The 16,617-nt window shown below is 29.2% G+C and overlaps 1 protein-coding gene across 2 annotated transcripts in view; it reads left to right on the top strand.

Annotated features, from left to right (window-relative positions):
• Positions 1-1,927: 1,927 nt before the first annotated feature.
• The window catches only part of LOC113556546 (inhibitory POU protein), a 35,672-nt gene continuing 20,982 nt past the window's right edge, over positions 1,928-16,617 (top strand). Inside the window, exon 1 of one of the 2 annotated variants that reach the window (XM_026961576.1) lies at positions 1,928-2,621. In XM_026961576.1, coding sequence (XP_026817377.1) covers positions 2,472-2,621 — 150 coding nt within the window. In that variant the 5' untranslated portion in view covers positions 1,928-2,471. The remainder of the gene's footprint in view (positions 2,622-16,617) is intronic. The other variant, XM_026961568.1, reaches the window with a different exon arrangement.

The following is a 16,617-nucleotide window of genomic DNA, read 5'->3' as shown; positions in this document are numbered from 1 at the left end:
GTGTATCATTGTTATTAGTGTTTATTATTAAATAAAATAATCATCGTACTAGCTTGTTATCGATCACAAAAAAAAACCTCACCAACTAGTTCATACGCTGCAGAAATCTCATTTTATTTTATAACTACTTCCAAATGTAGTTGAACAATAAAGGAAGATGTTTTAGACTATTTAGTAAAATTAAAAATTATGTGGTTTATGTCTTTATTTGGTTAGTGTATAAATTGCTTAGATATATCATGAAATAACACCGTTCATATATGAACACTAAAGTATATAGGTACATAGAAAAAATGTAATTTACTTTTTTTAAATGTTCATGAGGTTATAACATTTATTTTAAGTATTGAAAATTACGTCTTGCAGGTGACGTCTGTTTTTCCAGGTGGCGTTTTCTAATCGGGTATGAAGTTGCGCCACGCTCGTTCTAGCATATTTTCATGTATCTATTGGTAGCGCACTTTGACACCTTCGAGACTTAATTTTCATTACATAAAATAAATTTAACAATCTCAGAAATATGTTAATAAAATTGATATTATAGATTTTCTATTCGAAATTATCTTGATATATTAATTTTCCAAAATGCATAAGCACTTAATAGCGTATAAGCAGTCTGCTTCCTGTATATCGTATATCGGTTTTTACTTTAAACATACTGCTTGACGATAAAGATTAAGACTATACCTATATGTTAAGATTATAATTTATAATAATATATACTCCCATTACACCCGCGATCTCGCACGTGTACTATTTCATCCGTCTGTTGCAGTAGGGCTTATGTTATTATTATTATTATTATTATATCGTGATGCCCCGTAGGTAAAATAATATTCTCGTAATAGCTGAGCTGTGGCGGCGGTGCAGACGTCTCTCTCTCACTCTATGTCGATAAACATAATAAAACCGATAAATTATCATTAAGGCAAAACATGTAGGCGCGCCCGTATAGCCGTCATCGTCGAGTTGCGGCAGATTTTGTACACGGAAGTGTAGTATAATACCCGCAGTTACCTATATACAATATATACATATACCTATATACACTTATTACCATATACGCATATTTCGTATAGGTACCTGTAACTGTAAGCCGACGGAATAGAGTGTATAAGTACTTTTGTAATATAATTCGTCGGTAAAAGTTCGGGACGCGGCACGTACCTACCCTACCTAAACAGTAATACACTGTGTGTGTATATATATATATATATATATATATAATACCTATCACGCGCAGTTAATTAGAACGCTCGCGCACGCGCGCTCCCGATGTGTATATTGTGTATATAACCATCGCCAACGGTTGGCGGGTATGAGGGGGGCGGAGAAGAATATCGCCGCGCAGTTAAGGGACGAACGCTGTTGTATGTATATATATATATAAACGTATATTATAATATAAATACATATATATATATATTGTAGTGTAGTCGTCGACGTTTGGTTGTGGTGGCGGTGGTGGAGGGATGGGGAGGGGGATGCGAAACGACGGTGGTCGGAGTGCCGCGGGAAGGGATGATCGGCATCTGCGGGATGGGGGTAGTGGGGTAGTTAAGTTTAAAACACCCATCAGTGTGCATTATGCGCGGGCACGCCGAAATCATATTTACGTTTTGACCCCGGCTGTCGGCGAGGCGGCGGCAGCGGCGGCGTCTGGCGTGGCGGGTCGACGCGTGCGCTCTGCCGGGTCGGGGGCCGGGGGCCAGGCGAGCGCGCGGCGCCATGGCGTCACCACCGATACGCAGCGGCGCACGCGCGCCCGCCCCGCGACGCGACGATCCAGCCCACGGCGCGACGACGGCGGCCGACGGCGGTGCCGACCCCGCGACGACGACGACGACGACGACCACCACCACCACGACCGCTGCCGCGCCGCCACCGCCGCCGCCGCGGACGACGCACATACACAGTGCCGCCGGACGCGCAGACCGTCGGGCGATACGAGCGATACACCGCGGTCGGTTATTATTGGGTTTACACGCGAACTCGCCAACACACACACGCACGACTACGCGCGAACGTATTGCACACGCTCTGCGTCGATCATCACTGCTCACCCGTCACGTGGTCGGAAAAACGACGGAAATCCACACCTATTGTACACCCACAATAATACACTATTATATTATCTATATTTCCGCGATAATAAACATAAACTGTAATCTACGAACAATAATATTTTGTTTAATAATATAATATCGGCATTGCGATGTTGCCGCTCGTCCAGAAATCTACGATAATGGGTTACGGATAACACATACAGTGATATATAGTTATTGTTATACCGACACGACGAGTTTTGAAAAAAAACTGCATATAAATACCTTGTTTAAAAATCGCACGTGTTCCCGTCCGGATCGCGGCCTATTACACAGGTTCCTGCCTGCGGTTGCACGCTCTACGCCCACGCCGTTAACCGTATAGAATAACGCGTCGTCGCGTGCGACTGCATTGCCGCAAATGGTATGATGACCATGATGTATGGATCGGAGAAAATGATGGCCGGCAAACCGCCGTTGCCCATCACAGCCACCGGACCGTGTTTTCCCGGCCGTTATTCGCCGACGTACCGGAATTCCGCGGACCCGATGCGCAGATGTATGGCCAACCCGTCGGTAAGTCGAAATTGTATATTATATACATATTTTTTTTTTAATAATTATATTAATATCGACGCCGTCTATCCCGCGCCATTGCACGTGCCTCTTACAGCAGTTCATTTTTCGGCCTTTTCCCTTTTATTATGATAGACGTATACCTATGTAATAATCATAATCATTGGTGCGATAACGATTATCGTGTTTAAGCCTATAACTTGCACGTAGTTAAAAGTTCATTCTATATTCATGCATAATATTTTACCCATTGATACATACCTAGTGATACGAGTACTGTGTACAGATTATGACTGATCCGAGAAGCACATATTATATAGGTATATGAGGTATATAACTTATTAACATATTATATTATTTTAATGATTCAATATAGTAATAATGTAATAAATTTAATGTTACTATAAATATCTATACTTAGCGTGTTAAAAACTGTACAATCAGTGAACATCATTTTTTTTTTTTTTTCAAAGAACGGAGTACATAAGTAATATAAATGATTATGACTATATAAATCATTTAATTGTTACAACTTAAAACTATGGATGTAATTTAATGTGAGAAAGCGATCGGAGTTTTTATTTTATTAACTAGATTTTTAAATTAATAGCTATAATATTGTGACTTGTAGAGTTGTAGGATACGACGGATTTTAATTAATGTATCAATAGTTTATTGATATATTACAATTGTAGTAAATTAGAAATTGGAATATACTTCTGTATATAAATTATGATTTTATAAATATATAAATTATTGTAATGTATTATTATCAAATAATAAATTGTTAACTAAATACTATACTTAGGTATTTACTTTTATTCATATATTATATTATAAATGCTTATAGCATTTTATCCAAAGTTTAAGAACTTAATAAAATAAGTAAAATATTAGTGACTTGATGTACCGAAGTACTTTTAATTCATTTCCCCAACTTTGTATTGTATTAAATATTATTTTTTAGACAATTAGTTAATGATAAACTGATAACATATTATTAAAATTAAATATAATTTAAAATAGAGGTATTAATAATTATTGAATTAAGCGATAAATACATACTTATTAATACGATTGTATAATTATATTACTTACTTAATATGAAAATTCAAACAATTGTTACTAAATTATTAATTTATAAGAAGAATAAAATCTATAAGTATTATACAATGTATAAATACCTATTACTTTTTTACAAAGAATATTACGTTGAAAATTAAATATTAAATTAATAGAATGTCATAAATAAATTATAATTTTTAATTTTTTTTAATATTTTATTCATTCTACATATGAGCTAATTATATCACTATTAAGTATTAATCAACAAACATTTATTTTATCTAAAAACGAATACTTTTAATCTTCTCTTCTGTAGTTCTGTGAAGTAATAGGCACTATATAGTTGATAAATGACGAATTAAAAATAAATAAATACAAATTAACTCGCTCACATCAGTGACTGTCATTTTTATATACCCATAATGATAAATTATTATATAAATTCAAAAAACAATTAGGTCAGGAGTACGAAAATTATCAATAATTTATGAAAAAATAACTACAATTATACTAGCTCTTTTCAAATGATAATTTTCCACAGTAAAAATTTAAGAAAACTATATTTCTAAAATACGATCATCGATTGATTTCTAGCAAGCGATAATTTCCCTATTTAATATGTTAAATTTGAATACATTTTTTTCTGCTCAAAAAAATAAAACCGTTTATTGTAAAATAATTATAATAGCTATATATTATTATGTAGGTAGGTATAATATTATGAGTGCATAATTAATATTTGAAATTAACCGTAAAGTTAATTTCTTGAAGTGAAAGTACGAAGTATCCTATATAACTAGATACCTACTATTTAATTTATTGAATAAAATATTAACTAGAATGATGCTTGTTGAGTAATTTTATGTTATAAAGCTATGGAAAGATTTAAATATACTTTTAATTTATTTGTAATTATACATTAAGGATGCGTTACTTTTTTTGGTATAAAGTCTAATTACCATATTGAATAAGTATAAATATTAGGTTCATAATTATAAGTTTTCCTTCCAACAAAATAATTTTTTTCTTTATTCAACTATAATTATATTATTATAACTACAGATTATTGTATATTTTTAAATTACTATATTTTGATATTTATATGAATTTAACAAGTTCTTTTTTACACGTGTAAGGTACCAACTTATTAAGAAAAAAAATGTACACCTAGTATTATAACACTATATAACGCAAAAATCGAATAGCATATTTTATCACGCTATGTAGAAACTGAAAGTCAAAGATATATTGTATCTTAATCTTTTAAATATTTTTATAAATGTTCATATTATTTTATTTCTATCTTAAAAAAAACATAAGTTATAATAAGTACTAAAATATAAAAATAGAAGTCTATATTTTAAGCATTTTCGTGACTATTCATATCATTACTTAAATCAATAATTACACTATTTTCTTCGGAATTCGTTTCATTTCTTTCTAATTCCTTTAATTTGTTCATCATGCTCATGTTCTCTTGTTGAAGTATGGCAATCTGTTGCATCACGTCATCATACTCTTCTTCTAACTTTGTTAACTCTACCTTTTCTGGGACAACTTCAGTCATATTCATACGTATAAATCTATTTAAAATAGTGTATATATTTAGTGTCACATAGGTAGGTATTATATATTTGAAGTTGTAACATTTCACTTAGAACTAGGTTTATAAATTATTTTTAGCTGTAAATGATAAAAGACTAATATTTATTTTTATTAGAGGTATATGAACAAAATTTGTTATTTAATAATATAAAAAAAGCTAAAATACATACTATGTATATTATATCGCTATAATAGTAAGATACATAGAGTCTTAAAGAATAGTAATTTTCCTTTTTACGTTTCATCGTTAAGTATTATTATTTTTAAAAAGTATTGAAATTAAAACCAATATATTAAATGCCCCATGGCTTATTCAAAAATCGGCAGGCTTCTATAGGTTTTATTGTTTTATTTTCAAAATTTTGAATTGGGAAATTAAAAATAATACTTAATTTAAGTAATATTTAAATTTAATTTTTAAAGTATTGCTTGAACATCTTAAGATTATAAAAATTCGAAAATCTGATAACCAAAAAAACTCGTATTTCTCTAAAACTATATAATCTAGGTAATAGTTCTTTAATACAATCTAAAATCCTTAAATCCTATATTTACTTGTAGTATTTTTAAATTTATCAGAGAAAAATTATAATATGTTATTATTATGCTTGTATAATGGTAAAACGTTTAATGAATAAAATATAACAACTATATAGTATCTACATGTGTATATAACCTTTATTTAAATAATTCAAATATCAACACACCTAGGTAAAATATTTTATAAACTTCACTTGCCTCATTGTTTAAACGGCCAAGTTATGGCAGGTTTTACGATTTAACCTACCAAAGTTTATATAGTTCAGCAGGTAAAACAACTAATAAGTAAAAAATAAGTTCTGATGATCAGTTTTCAAGGTTTAAAGTTTGAATCAATGTAGAATAAAAGTATAATTTGTATAATTAATAAAAATTTATGAATTTAATTAATTAACACCACAGACAGATAGTCTGGAATATTTACTTTCAGTTTTTAATCAATTTAACCTCTCAACATTTTAATTTCCTATAGAACATTATAAATTAAATAATATCATATTTTGTGTTATTACAGAACATAATTTTGATGTTATAAATTATTGAAATAAACAATAAACATTATACGTGTCATTAAGAAATTTGTTATAAATACTCGAGAGGGTCAACCGGTTTTTCATTCATTTCGTACAACAACTTTAACACAGCAGTTACTTTAGCAATAACTCCAGTTTTTTCTAAATAATTTGTAAATTCATCAGTTACTATACTGATTGGATGACAGCAAGTTTGATTCTGTTTTTTAGACTTAGGAGAAAAATTAAATAATTAGTCAATTTGTTATAAGTACTATATAGGTATATAGGCACTTAAATATAAATCATATTAGACATATTTTGAAACAGAAAATATTTATTATTAGTAGATGCCTATATGTTATCACAGATAATTTTTGGAATCAATAAGTAAATTCTCAAAAGTGTAAAGTTATATTTACAAAATAAATGTCAAAAAATCCAGAACTTCTTAAAGTATAGGCAATACAACGTAATAATAATAATAATTATTTTTTTATATTTGTAAACATACTTATTATAATAAATTAGTTTATTAACTTGTTTCTATATTTAAAGAACATGTTGGTGATATCTCATAAATATTAATATCATTATGTTATTATATTTAATTTGTTTTTTAAAAACATTTTACATTTATAAATAAAATTTAAGGTTAGAAAAATATGATAAATAAAGTTATTATAATTCTGCAATCCTGATATATATATATATTGAGAAACCTAAACTATAATAAATTTATACCGTATATTTTTGTACATACATGTTGCTCAGTAGAATTATTTCCAGCCATGATAAAATAAACAATTTATTGTTGATCTCTATAATAGCTAGTCCAGCTGAAGCGTTTAAAATATTTGTATACTATTATCAATAAAATTCACATCAAATAAATCATTGAATATCGAATGATGTTTATTATTTTATATGTTTTATTTATAGTTTATTAAATGATTCTCATGGTTATTGTTTTAAATAAAATCAAACCAGAAAATATAAAACATTTACAAAATCATAAATTGGTTGAACAGAAATAATACCAAATGTTATACGACTTTTATGAGAGCGAAGATAAGTTAAACGAGTGTTTCGGTTCAGCACGATATAGGAGAGTATAAAATATATACACGAAAAGTTTGTATTTATTTGTGAACTTTCGTTCGTATATTCGTTTATCGATTTCGACCCTACTTGTACAAAACAACACATACATCAACAATATACTATGTTACATATGTTATTCACTATATGTATATTATTATTATAATGTTCGAGGGAACATAAAGTTTTCCATTCGTTATAGGTAATATCAAATATGTATATATTTACCTAATGTATTCAAATACTGTGAATTTCAAAATTTCAAAAATATTTAATTTTTCCTTTTGAACTTAATATAATATTAGAATATACTATGGTGAAATGATAACGATAAAAAGCAATAAAATATCCAAATTAATTAAAAGATTATCGTTTTTTATTGACTTCAAATTATGCGTGAAATAAATTATTGATGTTATCTATAACTTTAATTAATATAAAATATAAATTTTTTATTTTTTATATATTGGTATCTATATATATAAGAAAAAGCACGTTTTTAAACCTGATCTTAATGTTTCATATTTAGATTAAAAATATATTTACGATTACCTAATACAAAATTATAAAAGATGTACCTATTATAGTGTGTTAATGTAAATATCTATTTATGTAAGAGGTTAAGTTAGGTATAGATTTACCTTATATATAATTCTTTAAATAAATATATATATTATTAAATTATACTAATATTTTATTATTATTTATTTATTTTTGTGTTATTGTGATTGTTTATAGAAATGTGGACCTTCAGAAAAAAAATTTCAAATTAATTTAAAAAAAAAATTATCATGCAGAAAAGTTTCTATATGCATAGTAAAAAAATAATTATGTAAAACTATAAATTGATTATACTTACTTATCTTATATTTATTTTGATATACTTATATTTTCTAGTTTACTAAACTCTCTAAATTATTTATAATAATAATATGCGTATTGTATATTTACTATAATTCGATATAAATTGTAATGCACGCAGTAAGTATAGTACCTATATTTGATTAATATACATTATCTATCAAAAAATATTTATACCTATTTATATTATTGCAGATGTTGTATATGAATTCATATTTATAGAATAGTAGTAATTAGCTAGTATATTATAGGTAATTATTTAATTACCTATTTTTAAACTATATTAGTTCCTTTAGTATTTTTGCTTATAGCTCAATATTATACCACGTATCACATATATATATATACGCACATCCACGTTCTACATATACTTAAACTTACACAAATTTATAATTTAAGTAGAATTTTACAGTGTGTATAAAAATATAAGACGTATAGGAACATGCAATATTTTGATTTATATACATAAGTACTTATATATTTTATGAACAATAAACAAACCAGCGAAATTAGATTATTGATATTTTGTAAATTTAAAAAATCAGGTTAGTTAAATATACCTTGTATCTATAGTTGTAGATACCTCTGGCCCTCTTAATTTTTTTTTATAAATATTCTCTAAAAAAAGAAATCATAGTTAAATAACTTTTTATAAATGGGTCACATCCTTATATACAGTCAATTAATATTATGTACGAGTATGTTTTCACTTGCAACATATGACGCAAATAATGCATAAATGTTAGTAAGTTGTAATATATTTAATATGTACCTAATATAAAATCACGCTATATCATTTATATTATATATATTATTATTGTATAAATATTTGTTTACATAATATGTATATAAACTACGTATATATTTTAAACTGAAACGATTAATAATAATGACATATATTTTTATCTGCATATGTTATAATAATATTAATTAAGTATTAAAACTTTTAAATTAACTACAGTCGATCAGTTTTAACAAGACGATTTCGCTCTTCAATTACATTTTATTATACTTCCCCTGTACGCGTATCTAATACGTATGGTTTTTATTTAGTTCAAACAATTAACAACACAATCAAACTAAATCGTTAGATACGTTTAAATAATATTGATAAGTACCTATACCTATAACCTACATATACGCGTAAAAATGCATTAAAAATAAATTTATTGGTGGATAATAAACACTGCAGTGTTTGCGGGCACTATTATATTATATTCGCATATGCACCATATAAAGTCTAAATTTTAATACGCATCATTGTACCAACTTCCAGTACTATTTCGGATTTACGATCGTAAATACAAATAAAAATTTGAAGATAACTATAGAAGTAATACTTTTAATTGTAATAAACTTATCAAATTTAATACATATAATATAGTTATTGTATGATTTTATGTAATTTCCTTTTCAGAAAATTTCATTGAAACCGTACATTTTTTTAAATTTTATCGGAAACAATTATTTTCTTATTTTATAAATTGGATTGGATTATTCTCAAAAGGTATTTTATTAGTACCTATAACAGTAGTTTTTAGAAAAACGGACATAATAAAGTACAAAAATTATCACATTAATAAGTAGGTTTATGTATCACGGTATTTATGTATGATATATCGTACCCACCACATAGTATAGTGTGATAGAAAAATTTATTCTGAATAAACTATATTAGGTAGATACATTATTTGAAAATATATTATATGAAAATTTATATGAAAAAAGTTTCGGTCAACACACACATGCGTATTTGCGTGAATGGACAATTTGTATTTTGTACACTGCTGTTGTATAATATTGTTGTTTAGAAATGAAAGACATTGTTGATTATACATTTTTTTAGTAATAACAATTGTTTTAAAGTATAATGTATTATTTTTTAATTAAAAAGTAAAATATTTTTATTGTAATGTATATTAAAAGGCAGTTAAAATTGTTTACAAGTTTGTTGGGGCTTTGAAGCTTTTTTAAAATTACTGGGGTCCAATCATGAGGCAGGTCGATACTGTAAGTAAATTTATGTAAATCTAACAAGTTTGTATTAATAATGATCAAAAAAATAAGTTTTTAAAATATTTTATTCTACGATTATTATTTACCTCATATTTAAAAAAAATATTTAACAGTAAAAGTATTAACTTTTATAGTGTGTTTATAAACGCACACATATATTTTTAAAAATATTAGGCAAATAATAAAAAAATAAGAACTTTTATAATTCGCTTATACGTTTATATTTTTAAAGAATCCTTGAATATAATGCATATAGCATACAATTGTATTATGTTTAACATGTAGAATGTATAGTGTTTTAATACATATTTTAAAACAACAAAATATTTCTGTGAGAATAATTGTAATTGGTTAGATTACCTAACTTAGGTACACACTATAATTATAGAAGATCTGCAAAGTATAGGTTTAGGTTTCAAATTTAGACAAGAGGTGTGTATCAGCATATATGGATAATATATGATCATACTAATCGTGCATACTTACTACAAATACTACCATATTATACTATAATAATATATACATTATAATATATGCAATGTGTATAAGCAGCCTTATTATGTATACAAATATACTACACGTTATTGTATATAGACGACGTATGACGATGCGTGACGTACAGAGATGATATGAGATGTAATATTTATACCTTGAAGCGTGGATGCACAAATGACACAAATTTCGTAACGTACAGCGACGTAGATTGTAGGCTTACAATATTAGTGCAGTTTTAAATGTTTATATTAATATACTATTTTTTATTGTATAAAATACTATTACACAGGTGTATTATAAATTGTATAAACCTAAACAAATTGCAAAAACATTAATTTTCTACCTTCAGGCTACCTATATAATATGTATAAATAGAATATAACTAAGGTTCGTACAATTAATGAAATAAAAAAATAAAATACATTGAAGTAAAAGTACTGAGACATGCATGTGAGAGCCATTATATACTCGTGTATCCATATACAGAGGTGTGCTGCAGAGAAATGTAAAAATAAGTAATATTTATATACACTATACAGATAATCCAATGATTGACATACGACTCTCGTTATAACGTTTTTGAAAATATTTCTTCAACATGATTTTAAGTTAAGAATTTGTTACTCTTTTGAATGATAACATATTATAAATTTTTAATTTTATATTCCGAAATAGGCTGTTTTTCAGTGTATTTCGATCAACCAAAATTAAATTTTAGACAAGTATAATATAGCTCATTATTAGTTTAGATGAAACTAACAATTTTCGGTGTATCCCTGCAATTGTATTTTTATAAAACGTCGAAGAACTCAAAAAAATATTCTGCTTGTATCGAGGAATATGTAATTAAAAATTGGCATGTTGTCATTAAAAAAGATAAACAAAATAAAAAAAATAGATTTCGATAAAAAATAATAAAAATACGTTATTATTTGTTTAGAGGATCGTTATTTTTTAACCACTCGAGGTTGTGTAATAAAAATATTTTCAAAAACGCGAATAGCTTTTGAAATAATAACGATAGTGTTCTATATATTACACGAGATTCGACGGATCTACCGGTGTACATCCACGGAGATTGTTGTACCCATATATATATATATATATATACGCGTGGTACGACCGCGTGTACGGAGCACTTACGTTAAACCGCCGTTTGCGTACGGAACGATCAATTTGCGGCGTCCCGATAAAAACGTCGCGTCGTCGTTCGGCAGCACGATGAGTCTCCGCGGCCGGCCGGACGGACGGCGGTCGGACGGGCGGACGGGTGGGCAGCAAATGGCGCCCGAGATCGATGACGGAGAGTTGGTCTCACGCGCGCCGCTCGTCAATTGGTCCATCGGCGCTCCACCCCCACTCGCCCGGCTAACCGCCGCCGCATTACTATTATTATTAATATTATACCGTTTTCGGCGTAACGGCGCGCCGCGCGTCTACGACGACGGTGGCGTTTCACGGGCGCGCGCCCTTCCTCCCGCCCCGCCCCGCCAGCCGGCTAGACCGACCGACCGAAGGTGCGCGAACGCCGCACTGTATATATATATATATATATATGTATATGTATATGTATTATATAACTCGCCCGCGAATTGGTTTCCGTGACCGGAATGCAAGACCACTGAATACTGCTGCTATATCGGTCGGCTGCTTTTAATATACGCGCCGCGACGACGTCCGAAGTCGGCGACGACGGTAAACGAAGACGGCACACGGTTATATATTATATGTTATAATATATACATATATGTACCCATCCGAGTATACATTTATATATAACACTCTTACGTGCGCGTATACTTATATATATATATAATGAAAGCGTTTGAATAGGTATATAATATATAGACTTTTCGATGTGGAATTTATGCGGACGAGACGCGTATATATAAACGGTTTTTGGTATTCCGCACGTGTACCCCGAGTTGGGTTTCCAATTTATTAAACGATATAAACGAACACCGCTGTGGAGGGTATACTATGTATGTATATATTATGTACATATATATATATATAATATAAATTCTTATACTAAACCCCTTACACACGTGGTGTAGATATATATAGGTGTGTGTGTGTGTATAAGTGTGCCCGCAGGTCCGAGATAACCACGTGCTATATTATATTATTTCTTTTATTTATACGCACATAATTTATATAAATACGATGACTCTATAGTGCGTACAATATAATATATATATATTTACAGCCGTCCGGTGGAGTGTTGCTCTGTGAGTTGGTTATCCGCTGGTCGATTTTTTACTTTCCGTTCAGCGCGCGTGTAAAACGTACTTTTTATGTCGGCCTGCCAGTGTTGTTATGCGCGCCCGTCCGATCTCACGGTCATAACATTTATATACAGCATCTATTTATTATATATATATTCGTTATACAGGCACACTTGCACACCAATATATATATATATATATATATATGAAGAAATGTACTGTCCTACTACTGCAATATATACTACATGCACACCTGTACATAATAATAATAGTATACATAAATATGGCCGGTGTACATGTAAAATATACAATATTATTATATTCGATAAATATAAGATGATATACACGTCCAAGTCTTTATGTATCGGTAAAGGGTAAACCTATAATATAAGACTTGTGCGCATCGTAGGTATAGGTACTACTACACACGTTGATCACTGCTGCAGCAAACGAAACTCAATCGTACTAAGTGACCACCGCACGTAGTATTATATACATACATATATATATATATATATATATAATACACAAATATACCAAAAAATTTAAATTATATGTAAGCAATTTTTAACCTAAATTTATTATATTTATTGATTAAAGGTTCGTGTATATATTGTATTACCAGCTTCCTACTTATATGCCCTATAATGTATAGACTATATATTATCGTATAATGCAAAAGAATACTAAGGTATTAAGACAGCGGTCAAAGTATACAGGGCTTAAGATTCCATAAATATTCATTCTTTTTATTCACATACCTGCATTCCTATGTATTTTGCTTAAGAATTTTCTACAGTGCTATCCACTTTAATTTTTTTTTAAATATTATATTATTCTCCTTAGTTTCAAATATTTTTTTAACGGTAGGTATCACGTTTTTGCGTAGCATACGGCATCCCTATTCTTATACACCAATGGGTGATTTCATTTTGACATTGTGTACTGAGCTATGTATATACAATCTTAGTGATCATAACATTAATTTATTTTATAGCATTTTATAAAAGTCTAAAAATTATTCCTTATAATAACCACCTCACCACAAAAAAAAAATGAAAAAATAGGTCACTGACTTTGATAAAAAGTATTTATAATTGATTTTTTTCATAGTTATAATATCTATACTACAGACAATTTTTTTATAAATAATTTATGATAAGTTACAACTTACAAATTATTCAAATTGTGACCTACAGTGAAAGTTTTAATATTTGATTATTATGTATAGGACTTATCTACTTATCAGTTTAAATGTATATTATGTCAATCATAACATTAGTCATTAACTATACGTAGACGTAGCTATACTTCCATATAACATATTATATTATCTATATTGATATATTATTTTCTATAGTTATACGTATGTATCATATCAGTGTATCACCACTATATTAACCATACCTCAACTACACTATACAATACTGCAGATACTAAAAACATCCACAAAAAGGTTTTTTTTAAGGCTATGAGCTTTTGAAACATAACTCATGTCCTCGTGAACAAAATGAAAGCTGATCTATTTTAGGTATATTATATGTATACTTCACCAATCTATTATTTAATATAACAACATTGTATTATTTATACAATAATATTGTATATAATATATTATATACATACAAATATACAACTTGCATATTTAACTAAAAAATCTTTTTGTTATGTTAACATTATAATACAAAATATTATGAATTGCATTAATTCACATTTTATTACAATTCGTGTAATTGGCGTGCGCCTGAAGCTATTACAGAGTGCAGACTGCAAGCATTTCATTACTCAATCTTCACAAATATAAAAAATATAAAATTAATCAAATTTAGCACTATATATCTTTTTTATTTTTCGTTTTCTGCTCTCGAGACTTTCGACAAAAATGAATCCGGACCGTGACACGCGTCACTCGCTGTATGTCATCTGTCGACGGCGGCTGCAAAGGAGCCATATCTGCGCATTTATATAAATAATAATCTTGTGTACAGGCGACAAGAGTATATATAAACTGTAAAGTGCCGCGGAATAATAAATAAAAAGTCTTAAGAAATAAACGGACCCGGTAAGGCCAATAACGTCAAATTACCGCCGGTGTTTCCTCTCCCCACAACAGTGGCCTTACCTCACTTCACCGCTAAAGAGTGATTGATGTCGTTGGCGGTGGCGCTTAAATAATTTATTAATCGCCCCCGTCGTATCTTTCTCTTTCGGCTATGCTGCTACGATGGAATCCACGTCATCCATCTCCCCTTGCAAAAGCCTTGCTATATTATATATACATATATATACCCCTAACCACCCGCCATATACACAGACCGTCTACCCGTCCGTGGAATAAATCTCCATTTAAGTAACAAACGGCTATGAGAGCGATGCTATTATAGCATCCAATTATGCGCAATTATTTGACCGTACCAAATCCGTGTTTCTACCAGCAGCAAGCTGTTGTTAAACCTCACAAACACCGTTTTACGGCAAGGGAACGAATAAAACATTCTACCACCTTTTACGCAACTATATAATTATGAGTTTCGTGGTTCTACAAAAATCATCAACGATTTAATTAAAATTGTATATTGTTAAACACAAACTTGGCGTTATACCGTTTTTAAAAATCATTTAGATACAGGACTGGGTTTATTACACTGCTGCAGGTATAGTTGAGTGAAACTATAAAGAACGGATCCGAGAATTTGAGACTTTTTGAAATGAGAAAGAATTTTAAAATTCACTTTTGAGAGCAATGAAGGAATATTAATCAGGTAATCAATTAATATGCGCAGGAATATTAGGTTGGCTTTTACGCCTGTTAGCTAAAGAGGTAAGATCGAGCGCAAACAAAATTGCAGAGATTGTATAGCTATACGAAGGATGGTCAATTGGAACATTTAAGCTATAGATGACTGCAAAAACCGTCCATAAAATCGCTTTAAATAGTATAAATTTGTTATTGTCAAAGATTCCCAAAGTGCAGACGCATATTCTAATAGAGAGTAAATTATGCTAATAATATAAACGCACGAGTGATGTATTTTATAGGATAATTATTATTTAATATTTAAAAATATACAAAATAAATACATGTGGTACATATTTAAATTAATACTCTCTTCGCTAGTCAACCAGATATTCAATCTAAATTCACGTTTGTATGTATATACAGTATAGTCAATAATTATAACTAAAATATCTATACCTATTTTTTACTAGACATAACTCCAATTGTTACAGTGTCGCATGATAAAAATCTTTACCATATTATAATACATAACTATCAAAACAAACTATAATAACCAATAAGCAATTTTATAATATATGATCAAATGAAAGTATAGAAATATAATACCTATAGTTTGTATATACGCATGTAATATAATATAAGGTATTCACTTAATTAAAACAATTCGTTTTTCGCAATGCGTATGGTAAATGGTAATATTACTAATTATACGAGTATAATAAGTCATATTTTCGATTATATAGGACATTTTCGAACCAACGCAATCAATTATTATTATTATTATTTCAAATATTTGCTTAAAAATAACATTGTTTAACATATTTAGTAGGCTG

This window comes from Rhopalosiphum maidis, chromosome 4, assembly GCF_003676215.2.
Source record: "Rhopalosiphum maidis isolate BTI-1 chromosome 4, ASM367621v3, whole genome shotgun sequence".
Taxonomy (NCBI): Eukaryota; Metazoa; Arthropoda; class Insecta; order Hemiptera; family Aphididae; genus Rhopalosiphum; species Rhopalosiphum maidis.
The sequence above is the reverse complement of the archived record's forward strand: the minus strand, read 5'-3'. Positions and strand labels throughout refer to the sequence as shown.